This window comes from Dryobates pubescens, chromosome 2, assembly GCF_014839835.1.
Source record: "Dryobates pubescens isolate bDryPub1 chromosome 2, bDryPub1.pri, whole genome shotgun sequence".
In the NCBI taxonomy this organism is placed as follows: Eukaryota; Metazoa; Chordata; class Aves; order Piciformes; family Picidae; genus Dryobates; species Dryobates pubescens.
In genome coordinates this window covers 19,532,525-19,547,396 of record NC_071613.1, presented here as the reverse complement: position 1 = coordinate 19,547,396, position 14,872 = coordinate 19,532,525, and the positions used below count along the sequence as shown (strand labels likewise).

The 14,872-nt window shown below is 44.4% G+C and overlaps 1 protein-coding gene across 11 annotated transcripts in view; it reads right to left on the bottom strand.

Moving 5' to 3' along the window:
* The window catches only part of ANKRD44 (ankyrin repeat domain 44), a 140,388-nt gene that overhangs the window by 39,084 nt on the left and 86,432 nt on the right, over nt 1–14,872 (bottom strand). For 8 of the 11 annotated variants that reach the window (XM_054171559.1, XM_054171550.1, XM_054171501.1 and 5 more), the window contains exons 9-14: nt 14,077–14,155; nt 9,321–9,435; nt 5,481–5,563; nt 3,993–4,110; nt 1,450–1,518; nt 95–235 (exon numbers count right to left, since the gene is read on the bottom strand). In XM_054171559.1, coding sequence (XP_054027534.1) covers nt 95–235; nt 1,450–1,518; nt 3,993–4,110; nt 5,481–5,563; nt 9,321–9,435; nt 14,077–14,155 — 605 coding nt within the window. The remainder of the gene's footprint in view (nt 1–94; nt 236–1,449; nt 1,519–3,992; nt 4,111–5,480; nt 5,564–9,320; nt 9,436–14,076; nt 14,156–14,872) is intronic. The other 3 variants (XM_054171584.1, XM_054171530.1, XM_054171540.1) reach the window with 1 other exon arrangement.

Genomic DNA, 14,872 nt, shown 5'->3' with positions numbered 1-14,872 from the left:
TTTTTGGCTTAAGTGACACAGCATCATGAAGAAAACAGAATGGCAATAATTTAGCAGAACACATTACAGCAGGAATACAAAGAGGCATTCTTACTTTCGGTCCATGTCAGAAGCAGCAGCATAGTGCAAAGGGGTGCGTCCCCAGTCATCTGCTTCATTAATATTGGCTCCTGTTGTCACCAGTGTCTCAATGCAGTGGAAGTGACAATTTGCAGCTGCATAGTGCAAAGGTATCCTGGAACATAAGTGACAATTTGTTACCTCATATTCCCATATGCACCACTGAGGACAAGGATGATTTAACTGCAGCATTCCTACAGATTTCCAGCAGGCTTACATTCCTGCGACACAATGCAAAGCGATGGGAATGTAACCAACACAGTGCTAACAGAAAGTTTTGGTACTCCTATGAAGTGCTAATAGGATACAGATCATCAGTCTGGGTCTTGCCAAACACCCACTGCCAGCAAGAGCTGCTGCTGGTGCCCTGTAGGGACACTCCAGTTGGGAGGCAGAGCAAAGCACAGTGTGACTCCCAGCATCTCTCTTAGCTGCCATAGCAACACTTCATATTGGGGAGAGACCTCTGGGAAGCAGATCAAGCATCAGCAAACCTGCCACAGAATCACAGAATATTAGGGGTTGGAAGGGACCTCTAGAGATCATTGAGTCCAACCCCACTGCCAAAGCAGGGTCACCTAGGGCAGGTCACACAGGAACACATCCAGGTGGGTTTTGAAAGTCTTCTGAGAAGGAGACTCCGCAACCTCTCTGGGCAGCCTGCTCACTGTACAGAAGTTTCTCCTATGTTGAGGTGGACCCTCCTGTGTTCCAGCTCATACCCGTTGTTCCTCATCCTGTCACTAGACACCACCCAAAAGAGCCTGGCACCTTCATCTTGACACCCACCCCTCAGATATTTATAGACACTGAAAAGATTGCCCCTCAGCCTTCTCCTCTCAAGGCTCAACAGCCCCAGCTCTCTCAGTCTTTCTTCATAGAAGAGATGTTCAGCTCCCTTAATCTTCCTTGCAGCTATTGGTTGGACTCTGCATCATGACTCAGGTGCTGTCTTGGGCACACAAGTGCAAGAATTTAGGCAATAAAGGAGAAGAAACAAACAAAAAACCCCAACAAAACCCCAACAAAACAACAACAAGAAACCCCAAACAAAACTACACAAAACCCCAAAACAACAACAAAAAAGCAACTGGTATATTAAACCCAGAAAACTCCAGAGAGTGCGATGGTTTTGATGTAGTTAATGAAGTCTGCACCTCCCTGTTTGGCATAGGGCTGCAGCAGCAAGAGTTCTGCAGGGAAGGCCACATCCCTGCTTTATTTGACTGCCAATTTTCAGAGAAAATCTGATTTCCAGATTGAGGTGGTCTTTCCTCCTTGCCTGCTAGATACTTTTCTTTCCCAAATGAGCTTGCATCATTTACCTACCTCCCACATTTGTCCTTCTTATTAAAATCTGCTCCACTGCTTTGCAAGAGTTTTATACATTCAACATTACTGCAAAGAGAAGTAAAGAAAACATGAACAAAACTGAAGTTTACATCTGTGTTGCCCCTGCCCCCCGCCCAGGAAACAGTTATTGACTATTTTTTGCATTATTTGCCATGCAAAAACAGGCAACAGCCAACCACGACATGAAATTCAATCAAAATGAAAATGAAGCTTTAAACAACTATTTCCCTTTACACTAGAAAACCTCAAGTTTCCTTCTGCAGAAGGAAAAAAATATAATTACTTTCCCCAAAGAGAGCGCAGTCAATGTGATCTGGAATCCAGGGCCTACTGAGTTCTGCTGCACTGATGCACCCCACACTGAACTGGGATTTGATGAGAACTTTAAAATGAAGTTGTTGCTGGTTTGTAAAATGCCGGGCTAATCAGGACAGAGGTAACATTTAATGAAGGCCACCCTCCATCCAGCAAAACATTCAACAGAAAGCACACTGTTCAAATCCTGTTTATTTAGTGAGATTTAATCACAATATTTGTTTGGGATTTATTCTTGGATGGTTTGTTTAGGTTTATTCTCATCTGATTTGTTGACTACTGACAGATTCAAGCACATCTCTTGGTGCTTTGCTGAATAAAAGCACAGCTGTTTAAAGTCACTGTCATATCAACACTGCATTTATGAGTTGGGCTTCATTGCTTTGCAGTTGTTGAAAAAATTCACCCCATCATAGCTGCTGCTTCTTCTTCTTTAAAGCCAGGTGGTCTTCAATAGAAAATAAGCCAGCTAAATTCTCACATCTTTTTTAATTCCAGCCCATAAATGAATGACTCCAAGTCAAAAAGTGAGTTTCCAAGACTCCTTGTCATTCAGGGGGGGAAATAAATCACTTGTGTGCACCCCCATCTGATGAGCAGGCCTTTGAAGGATGTTCTGTCCCTGCAACTCCCATTAATGTAATGGGAATAACAGATATGTGTCAAGAAAAGAAAAAATTAAAAAGGAATGTCCTTTGTATAGCTCCAGGGAAAAAAACAGACTGGATGCAATATCCTTGTGCATGATTATCCCTGTTCTAAATTGCCATTGCACAAAACAGCTGCAGAACATTTGCCACAGCCTCCTAAAAATAAAAACACTTGTTAGTGATGACAATTGTAGTAAAGCACTAGAAAAAGAGGCTTTATTTTTGTGAGCCACTTTTGCTTCTCCTCTTTAGGGCTTTCAGATTGTTCCTGCTGTTCTTTTGGAGGGCAGGCTTTACTGAAGAGGCTGCATCTGAACTACACTGTAATAACCTCCCTCCGAGCAACAGTCATACCCCCTCTATTAATGTCAGACAAGTCTCAAGAAGACTAATACTATAAGAACCATGAGAACAATAAAAACAACGTTTGGATCGATTTTAGTAGGTGTTTTTCTAACAACGAAGATGGTGTAATATTTCACAGTATCACTAAGGTTGGAAGAGACATCTTGGTCCACTAAGGGAAAAACAAACAAACAAAACCAACTTCTAGAAAGACTGCCAAGTATTTTGCTGTGGATGACCATTTCTCCTTGCTATAACTACAGAGAATATAAGCTATTTTCTGAGCCAAAGCACCATTTCAGCTGTTTTCTGAGCCAAAAAGCACTCAGCAGAAGAGTCAAAACTCAATGCTATCCAAATGTTTTCTCCTTTTGCTAGGTTAACTTCACAGCATTCCACTGACAGTTAACTGGAAATACTTAAAGAAGATGGAGGCTACATTTACAGCTTTAGTTGACGTATTTCAGTTTCCATTTGTTCCATTTGCAGTCTTCCAGCACTTATCAGGAATGAAGCACCCTGAGAGAACGACAGGCTTTTGACTTTCTTGTTGGGACGTAGGTTGGTTGGTTGGGGGTTGGGGTTTTAGTTTTGCTTTGGTTTTTTGGATTTTCTTTCAGAAACTTTAAAACTTGGCACCTGAAAAATGGGAAAGATGTAGATGAGCTTCATTTGGATTCCAGGACTGCGATCTGATGGGCACTGCTGCATAGTTCCATTTTCAGACATGGACACAGTGCAGAGGTGGAGGCCAGGAATAGCTCTCCTGCCAGCAGCATCCCAGGAGCTACAGCACCTCCTCCTCCTCATTTGTTTTGCCCTCAGAAGTGATGATTTCCTGCTGACTGCGAGTGACCACTGTGGTCCACAGACAGCCCTGGGTGAGGATACAGCACCCCCTCCCAAAGCTGAAGCAGTCTTTACAGGGGCTTGAGAAGAGTTTTCCCCTGTGCCTGATACCCATGCTTCACACCACAGCCCAGCTCTCTGCAGCAGAGGGAATCAGACCATCTCCTCCACTTTGCAGGCAACGCCAAACAAAGGCGGCAGCAAAAGACAGCCTCAAGTGACCCACATGACATCAGGCCACCTTGCTTCCCTTGCACCGCAATAAACCTCTGGGGCTGGCACCATCAAGTCAGCTGGCACCAAATCTGCAACAAAGCCACAAAGTAACTTACAGCAGCTAGGGGCACGGCTGCTACTCACCCTCCAGCAGCAGCAGCATGGAGGCACGTTCTTCCAAAGCTGTCAGGGGTGTCTATGTCAAAGCCTGCAGACAGCACGGGCTCATTACTAAACAAGGACACTATGCTATACTTTTGTCCTAGTTAAACCACAAGAAACATTGCAGAGACAGAAAAATCAGTTAGTTGGGGGAAAAAAAGGAAAAGAAAGGGAAAAGAAAAACAAAACAAACTAACAAACCAGCACACAAGTAACTACGGTCAGAGAGAGGTTATGAAGCGCTATGAAGTTGGTGAGCATCTATTTCCACATCCAGCTTTGCACCACATCCCCCTTTGAGACCACAGGACAGGCATTTGTGAGGCAGACACACACATCAAGAGCCCTGGGACAGCAGGACAGAAAACATGGAGATGTGAGGAAAAAACACAGAGTCAGCCTGAACATGAAATGGCATCATTCTTACTGCGTGTGGCTTTTGGGTTGGAAAGTGGTTTCCAGGAGCATGTAGAGATATTCATCAGGATGAATGAGGCCAAAGATAAAAGCCTGGCACTACTAAGCCTAAATATTAAGTATTAAGCCTGGCTCTGGTCACCCAGAGCTGTTTTATATTTCCCCCTTCCTCATCTAGTGGTCAAGACCAGGGTGTGCTAAGGTTTAATGTAATGGGTATGGAATTGCCATTTTTCACACTTTTTTTATAGCCTACAGGACTCAAACTTAGGGGGAAAAGTAGCTGTAGGAGGTTTTATGTGTTAGGTAATGAAGTAGTTTTCTAGAAAAAGCACATGATCTGCCTTCTGATGTCTTAAGTCACGGGAACTCTTGCCTGGAAAAAGAGGATTTAGGATTTGGCACCTGATTTGTGCCTCTTTTCGAAGGGTTGTGTCAGCAGACTCCTGCTGCTTCTGCTTTGAGCTCTGGTGAGGTTTCTGAGGCTGCTCTCCGGACACTACACCTCCATTTGCCTCCTCTGTCATGCCTGCAGAGCACTGGCCAGGCAAGTTCCATTACTTCATCTGGACTCAGAAACACACTCTAGCTGTTTCTAAAGTATCTCCTCATCAATGAGGGGTAAGTACCTGCTTCAGCACAGGCCTCAAGATCATTTCCTGAATTATTCCTTTGGGGGAGCCCGAACCAAGCTCTCTCTCACATACTTAGATTCATAGAATACCCAGTTGGATGGGACCTCAAGGGTCATCTAGTCCAACCTTTCAGGGTAAGAATATAGTTTAAATTCCTTCAGTTTGGAAAAGGGTCTTAAATTTCCTCCCTCCTCCTGGTGAACCTAAACTCTCTGAACCTGTCATGAGGAAGAAGGTCGGGGCAGGAAGGCTCTAGGATGTGAGGAGGTGCCAGCATGCCATGAGGAAAGCCTCACACACTGCCGGACACCGCAGCACAGGAAGTCTTTCACTTCAGCTCACAACAAAGGGCAGAGAGGGGCTGTAAGCAGCAGAGACACAGGACCGGAGCTCTACAGATGCTGCGGGAGTCACTTACCCGATGACAACAACTTCCTGCAGCAGTCTGAGTGAGCATTCAGCGCTGCCAAGTGCAGAGGGAACATGTTGTGGATCCCACACCTGAAAGGCACAACAGCCTCGTTACACAGAGCCATCTGGGAATGCCGGTGACACGCAGACACAACACAGCAAAAGCTCCTTCCACAAAGGCAGCATTTTCTATGTCTTTTTGGAGGCAGATTCTTCCTGCCATGGTATTTTTAATCTGTGTTTCCTTACCAGCTTTCTCGAGCTGGAAATACTCTGATGCAGCAAACTCTTGGAGTTATGCTTAGAGCAGAGTGTGGCAGGGACATCTCTAAAAATTCAAGGCAAAAGCCAAGGTATGGGAGAGGAAGCAAGACAGCGGATACTGCTTGCAGTCAGCTCCCAGTGTGGGATGCACACATTTCTGCATCAGCTACACCTACTGTCACTGCCATTCTGGGGGAAAAGGAAATGTCAAAGTCTCATCAATAGTACCTCTGAATCCCATTTTTGTTGCAGTTAGGTAACTCTTATGTGGGTTTTCAGAGCCTCCCCTTCACCCCTCTCTCTCTCTCCCTTTGGGATGGAGTTGCTGACAACTCTTCTTCACACTTCCCTTTAGGTTGCCAGGACATTTACAGTTTTATTCCCACATCCTAAGAACTCAACATCTCATTTTCCTGTTTACTCCAGCCATGCTCCTCACACTACCTTTCACTTTTTCCTCTCCTTAACACATGACCCTCTTTCCAATTACACTTTTCAGAGACAACATGCTGGGGGAAGAAAGAGATAAGCATCTGTCATCAGACCAAATCTTTATCAGGCAACCATGCTGTTTGTAAACAAGCTGAGCACACAGCAGCTTTTGTTAATATCAGCAAACCACCCCAGTCCAGTCTCTAATCATGCCACTGTTGCTGCCTTTGAAGGCTTTTGGGTTTGGACATTTTGGTTTCTGACACTGAGATCCTAGAGGATGCCCAGAAAAGAGCAACAAGCCCAGTGAGGAGTTTGAAGAGCATGTCATAAAAGGAGTGGCTGAGAGCTGGGGTGGCTTAGTTTGGAGAAGAGAAGGCTGAAGGGAGACCTTATTGCTCTCTACAGCTCCCTGAAAGAAGGTTGGAGCAAGGCTGATGTTGGCCACTTCTCCCAAGTAAGCAGTGATAGAATGAGAAGAAATGGGCTTAGGTTGTGCCAGGTTTAGGTTGTATATTAGGAAATATTTGATTACTGAAAGAGTGGTGAGGCTGACCAGGGAGGTAGTGGAGTCACCATCCCTGGAGGTATTCAAGAAGCTGTATATGTGGCTTTAGTGGTCATGGCAGTTGGGTCACAGTTGAACTCAATCTTAGAGGTCTTTTCTGACCTTAATGATACTACAATTCTAGGATTTAGCAGTGGGTTGTGAAAAGCACCCTGTTATTCTAGAAACATTCAAGATTATCATCCACTGCCTGCTCCAGTAGATATATTTTTGGTAAGTAACAAACCATTGAACAACAGCAGATGGATTCATATCTGCCCTCCACTTCTGCAAGATATCTGGTGGATGGGAGAGCCCGATCACTTCATGGAAGAGGATTTCAGATACAGACCAAAGACAAAGGAGACTCATCATAAAGCATAGTCACTAATGAAGCTTTGGACAAAAAAGAACATGGATGTTTATAATTATATCTTGCTCTACCCAACATTTTTTACATAACTGTATTTAACTGGTTTTGGTGTGGTTTTAAAAAACTTATTCTTTCCAGAATCCACAGGCCCATCCCTCCTGTCTTCACACTAACGGTGTTCACCTTGCTGCTTCCCTACACTGACTAATTTGTGCTATACGAATTCTAATTCTGCTAGTGCCAGCATCTCCATCTACTTATGGGTGATCTGACAGCCTGGTCTTTGAAGGAAACAGCACAAGCTCCACCAAGCTGCTGCATCTGTATAGACAGGCTGCATTTTTAGCTGTGGATTCATCTATTTAAGCTAACATTGGACATTGTGCATTGCTGTGCTTGCTCCTACACCCATTTTCCCTCCACCTCCTCCTCCATCTAGTTATCTAAAGCATTATTTTTCTTCTTTTAGATTTCCACCAAGCATGTTTTGGCTGGTTTCCATCTCAAGACATTATCTGAACATTTGCAAACCAGTGTCACACTTCTGAAGTGCTGCTCACACCAGTTCCTCCCATCACTTACACACTTTCCGCTTTACATGATACTGTTCCAAAGACTGACTAAGCTGCTTGCAGTTGATGCTAACAGTGCTGCAGAACCATCTTTGCAAAGGCAGTTAGGGGAGCTCAGCCAGAATTATTCACAAACAGCAGGTATGAAAGCTCACTCCCAGCATTTCAATCCTCCCTGTTAAGCACAAAGAGCAACAGCATCTGGATCTGCCTCATATCTTTGAGCCAACTTCTTATTTCTGTGGCTGGAAAAAGTATTTTAGTTGATCAATGTTCCAGTTACCCAAGTGTGAAATAGAAATTTCTAACTGGATAAGCCTGATTCCAAGGAGTTGCTATCCCACTGCATCTTGTTTTCCTTTTAAACCTCAGGATAAGGAACAGACCAAGACTTACTGTCCTGGAGAAGGAGCTAGGAAACATACATGTCTGTTTAGATACCAAGATGTTCTTCATGCTGCCTATGTTAATAAAACCCAGTGACATTAGCTGAAGCCTGTGGAATTTTATTATCAGTGCCAACTGAAGATCTGTTCCACCTTCTGAGTTCATATGGTGACAGTTGTACGTGATCAAGGAATATGGGCAAATGTGCTACTTTCTTAAATGTCACCAAGCAAACAAAAAACAGAGAGTTCCAAGTAACTTCAACATTAACACCAGCTCATTTGTGTCTGAAAGCAGGTTTTCCTAACTAGGTAAGTCAAGAGAAGTCACTGATTTCTATGGTAGGTGCTAGGTAGAAGACTCTTAGATTGTATCTTGGAGACATGCAGAGGTTAATTGCAAAAAAACCCAGCAACTTGCATTCATTAAATCAGATCCTGCTATTAAATGCCTGGTACAGATATTCCTCATGGCATTGCATTGCTCCAGTCTTATAGTCCTTTGTTTACCTCCAGGCTTGCCTTTTTCTTCTGGCAGACCATAAGGCCTGCAGTGATAGAATGAGGGGCAGTGGTTTAAATTAGAGGAGATTTAGGTTTAGATTGGATGTTAGGAAAAAGTTCTTTACAATGAGGGTGGTTGAGCATTGGAACAGGTTGCCCAGAGAGGTAGTTGAGGCCCCATCTCTGGAGACATTCAAGTTGAGGCTTGACAAGGCTCTGGGTGATCTGATCTAGTGGAGGACATCCCTGCTCACTGCAATTTCAATTCCTTGTCCTTCCCCTCAAAAAAAAGACTCATAAATCAGGTAAAAGCAGCCCTATTCTTTTGACCAGCTGAGTATCAGAAACCATGCAATACCAACACAGTTTCTGCTTACACTGAGATCAGAAATACTTACGTAATATCTGCTTTGCAGTACTGCATTTCTCTTATTAGCCTGTGTAATCCTGTATGACAAGCCACTAAAGCTGAAGATAATTTAGATACTAAGGAACATGCACACAATTCCCTTGGAAGGCATCACTGTGCAATGCTTTGGGAGAAAGCAGCAACTCTTGTACAACTTCTAATTGAGCACAAGAGCGGCCCTGCAGAGTTTCCTTCCCCTCCACACTTCCCAAGCACCCACATTTCAGCCCTGAGTCACCCACTGAAGTAAGCTACAATCAGGTTAGCCATTTTAATCTTCTTACTTGAGGATCTGAGGAGTACCTGTGTTTACAGGCATGGAACAGAACACGATCATTAAAAACCACTCCAGCCACCTACTTGGCAGTATCAGCTCCGCTGGTTATGAGGGTGTTAATCAAAAGCTCATGTCCGTATCTCGCAGCCACATGCAGAGGGGTGTTGCCATCCTTATCAACACAGTCAATCTCTCCTCCTGCAAAAGATGTTTTCACACAGTTTAACTCTGAAAGATGAAGCATGAACCAGGGACCACAAGTGTTAGCTCTCCCTAGAGAACCAGTCCAACCAGAGAGACAAAATTTTGGAGACCAAGAAGCAGCACACAGCAAACCGTCAGCCTCTGACACAGGAGATGCTCTGGCATTAGCATTTTCACCTGCCTCTCTAGCTGCAGTGGTGGGGAAAATCATAGAATGGTCTGGGTTGGAAGGGACCTCCAAAGGTCATGTGGTCCATCCTCTCTCGGCAGTAAGCAGGGGCATCCTCAACTAGATCAGGTTGCCCAGAGCCCTGTGGAGCCTCACCTTGAATATCTTCAGGAATGGGGCCCCAATCAGGTCCCTGGGCACCCTGTTTCAGTGTTCCACTACCCTCAGAGTAAAGAACTTGTTCCTAACATCCAATTTAAATCTGCTCTTCTCTAGTTTGAAGTCATTGCTCCTCATCCTATCACTACAGGCCTTTGTAAACAGTCTTCCTCCATCCTTCTTGTAGGCCCCCTTCAGGTACTGTAAGGTCATTATTAAGTCTCCCCGGAGCCTCCTCTTCTCCAGGCTGAACAACCCCAGCTCCCTCAGTCTGTTTTTGTAGCAGAGGTGCTCCAACCCCTTGATCATGTACATGGCCCTCCTCCAGGCCCATTCCACCAGGACCATGTCCTTCCTATATTGAGGGCTCCAGACCTGGATGCAGGTGAGGTCTCACCAGAGCAAAAGTAGCAGAATCACCTCTCTGGATCTGCTAGCAACACACTGTCTGCTCATGTCCAGCTTCTCATCCATCAGCACCCCCCAAGTCCTTTTCCACAGGGCTGCTCTCCATTACCTCATCCCCCAGCCTGTACTGACAGTGAGGATTGTTCCAGCCCAGGTGCAGAACCCTGCACTTGCTCTTATTTAACCTCATGAGATTCACCGTGGCCCACCTCCTCTCCAGCTTGTCCAGGTCCATCTGGACAACTTCCTGTCCCTCTGGTGGGAAACAGGTAAACAGGATGACATTCAGGTACATGATTCCAACTTGCTGCTCATCTCAAGGTACAAATAGATGCCTTGAATCAAACTAACAAAATAAACTGCTGAAAGGATGCCCTCATTAATAAAGGCACTGCCACTCAGCCTGACCTGCAAGACAACAATGTTAAACAGAGGGGCTAGCAGGAACATGCTGTGGGACTTCTGTGTGTCCAAAAAACAATCAAACAGCACATAAGTACAACCACTCCTGGTGCAATTTAAGCCTCTCATCTTGTGTTTTATCCTCACAAGCAAAACAAATTTAATGATTTCTTTCTTCTCTGCTGCAGCTTTTGACAACTGCAAAGATTGCTATCAACTCCTTGTCTTCTTTTTGGACCAAGGAACTGTCATTTTTTCAGTATCTCCCAGTGGGTTTGCTGCACCACAGCTCCCTTCCCTAGCCCTCTCCAGCTGGCTCACATCCTCCTGGATGTAAAATGTCAAAAAGCCAGAAACAGTGCTACAGCTGACATCTCCCAAGGCTGAGCTAAAGGCTGACTGCTGGTTATGCTCCTGTACACTGCACAGCACCATGAACATTGTTGATCTTTATTTTTTAAGCACCATGACATTGCTGACTTGTGGTCAACAAGCTTTTCTCATCCTCTACAAGCCCCAAATCCTTTCTTGAGGAACCCCCACCCAGCTGTTGCCACTCTGAACGTATCCAGCTGATACTCCTGCCTGGGGGTGGGGGGTGGGGGGATCTTTCATTCATTTGCATTGTAACTTCTGTCTCGAGTTTTACAGGATCATTTTCCATTCCAACTCCAACTTCTGCCAAACTAACAAACCTTCCCCAGCTTCCTGTTCTCTCCAAATGTTAAAACCACACTTTCTATCCCATTATCCAAGTTGTTAATAAAAATACTGGATAGCTCCAGACACAGGAGGGAAACTGAAACCCCCCCTCACTGGACCTTCCCTTTCAACAACAAACCATTTATCTCCAAGTCTTCTTTCTCATCTAGTTATACATCAACGCTGACATATTGAAACGCTCTGCTAGTTTGCTGTGACAATACTTTATGAAAGCATGTAAAAAGCCTTGATAATGTCAGGATATCACAGAATCCCAGCGTGGTGGGCGTGGGAAGTAACCTCTGGGGATCATCCAGTCCAACCTCTTTCCTAAAGCAGGGTCATCCACAGCAGGTTGCCCAGGATCACAACATGGGTTTGGAATCTCGCCAGACAAGGAGACTCCACAACCTCTCTGGGCAGCTTGCTCCAGGGTACAAGCACACTCATAGCAAAGAATTTTTTCCTTATATTCAGACTGAACCTCCTGGGTTCCAGTTTGTGCTCATTGGCCCTTGCCCTGCCACTGTGTGGGCACCACTGAAAAGACTCTAGCCCCATCCTCTTTCTCCCAACCCTTTGGTTATCGATGAGTATTGATCAGATTGCCTGTCAGGCTGCTCTTCCCTAGGCTAAACAGCTGCAGGTCTCTCAGCCTTTCCTCCTCACAGAGATGCTCCAGGTCCCTCAGCATCTTTGTAGCCTCTGATGGACTCTCTCCAGTAGTTCCCTGTCTCTCTTGAACTGGGGAGCACAGAATTGGACACATAACTCCAGCTGTTGTCTCACCAGGGCAGAGTAGAATGGAAGGAGAACCTCCCTCAACCTGTTGGTCACACTCTTCATGCATCCCAGGATACCACTTCATGTCCACTATTCACAGGGGATAAGGGGCCATAACTGCACCAAGAAAGCACTACATAGTGTTTCTAACGGTAAGCAAAGGTCAGCGCAGTGCAGAAACAAATTCCCCAGGGTGCAGCCCCCAGCAGTGGAGATCTCCACAGATGTTACCTGTGCACAGCAAAGTCAGAGGGCTGTTCTGTGGTCACAGAGCTATTACCCAGCTCTGTAGAATTATGATGTTTCAGCATCTTTTAGTCTTGAGAAATCAATGCCAGACATTGCCCACTCCTCACTAAGTGTTTACAGTTTGTCCCTTCACTCACTTCAGAACTGTTGGCTTGACCTATGTAAAATCCTCCAGCTTTTCTCCTTCCTCATTTTTAAAGACAGGTATCACATTTGCAATTTTCCAATTTTAAGGTAATCCACTCTTCCTCTAGAAGTCACTAGAGACAGCAGCCAGAAACTGAGGCAACTTTAGCCAAGTCATTTAGTATTGCAGAGTGAAACTCCATTTCTTTATATCACTGACATTTCTCTCTTCCACCATATCCCATGGCAATGAGGCAGCAAGTCACTTGCAGTCACATCTGTGTGCAACACTAAAATTAGAGGGGATGCAAACAAAGACAGGAAGAAGTGAAACCCAAGAAACTTGAAATAGAGGTGTGAAGGCCAGAGGAAGGACTGCCAGTCCTTTCACACACAAACCCAGCAGAGAGCAAACATCAGCTCTAAGTCAGACTAAACCACTAAAAATTGCATTCAAGCAGTTTATTCCAGTTTGCCCAAACTCCTTTTATTATTATCTTATTTATCTAAGGAGAGATATGACAACAATTTACCCAATGACCTGAAAGAATCATGAGGCACTCTCCATTTTAAAACACAGTCTTGTGTAAATGTGTATTTACAGCAGAACTGTTCAGCCATCTTCAACATCTCACTTAAGTTCCAAGTCTTGGATTTTGGAAAATGAACCAAAAAAAACCTCAAACCGCAGTCCATCCCATCTTTGGCCACCAGTTAGGAAATAAAGACATGGTAATAGCAACCTCTCACAGTTGTAAACAGGACTCTGCTACATCTCCAATAATAATATTTGCTATCCTCTGTAGCGTTCTTGGACAAAAGAGGTACCTGATAAATGACTGATAATGAGGAATCCTGGCTGTGCCAGAACAAATAGGGTGATGCTGATCCACCCTCCTGAGTATTTATTTATCCAGCATTTAATGAATACAGCAGTGAGGAGTGGAGCTCTGGGAAGTGAGAGAAGAATTCTATGATTCTCTTCAGCTGAGTTTAGGGTAGAGGAGATGGTTTATGCTCTAAGAAGAACAGGACACCCATGGGAGGGCAACTAGAAACTTCCTTTCTCAGTTTTTAAATAATTGGAGAAAGAAAGTTGTGTCTTCTTGGCAGACAAAACCAAAACCAAAACCAAAACCAAAGCCTAAACAACACCACCTAAACAGCTCTGAACTCCTGTTTTCAGGTTAAGAATCACAATAGATCATCTGGACCACTATTAACTGGAGGAACACCCAGCTGTATCCAGGCATATGACCAAAATCTCTACTTGTGATAACATTCTGGAATGAGAGTTGTCAGAGCTAGGCAGCTCTCAGAGCAGTCCTTTGGCACTCTGGGTCAAAGCAAGTACTTGGTGTCCAGGCCACAAGCTGTGAGGAATGCCACAGACTTTCACTGGCAACAGAGGGCAACACTGACTACAGTTGTGCATGTGAGCAGATTTTTGACCTGCTCAGCCAGGTGGCACAGCTCCAGCAACCTGATCTAGTGTGAAGTGTCCCTGCCCATGGTAGCTAGCTGATCCTTGAGGTCCCTTCCAACCCCAACAATTCTATGATTCTATGAACTAAATATTGAAGCCTTGGAAACATCTCATCTTTTGGAGAGTCATTAAAAGAAGCACAGGAACTCACCATTCTGAATGAGGGTCTGGGATCGTGTGAACCTCCCATGGACAGCTGTCATGTGCAGTGGGCTCTTCCCATCCTTACTCTAACAGAAATGAAACAGAAAAGCAACCCATTATCATGTTGATATTTTCCCACTGCTGTACATAGCTCAACATCCTAAAGCTATTCTTCAGATAAAACCTCCACTGGCTTCAAAAGTCTGCAGGATGAATCTCTACACGTTGGTAACTACAGAAGGTACAAGCATTCAAGTAAAACAGTTCCTCAGTAATGAGTATTATCAAGTCACATTTCCTATTCAGTCATTATTTTCCTCTAACCCTTGCAACAAAAAGCAAATGAACTACAAGCAGGAGCAATCTCTGAGAGATTCAAGAACCATAGTTTTGTTTATCTATCTGCATTTTATAAATACATGCCAGAATAAAAGCCACTGGATGAAAAACTTTTGCATCAAAATTTCTTCAGTCAAAACCAGGACGATTACAAAAAATAGTTAGAAAACAGGGAAGACCTGAAAAGGAAGAGATGAGTGTTTTGGGTTCTAGAGAAGGAAACAGGTTGGAGAAGCTGAGGAACTGAGAAAAGAGCAAGGGAAGGGTACCGGCCTCACTACTCACATCATGTCATGTTCACTGGCATGGGGGTTTGCATTCATTGGCAAGCACAATCCCTAATTTCATTTTAATTAAACATTTAAATAATTTAAATGTAAATAATGAACTGACTATTCCCTGAGCTGAAGGGACTTGCCAGAGGTGTCATATGCCAGGAGACCAGTTTTAGAGATGGAAAACTG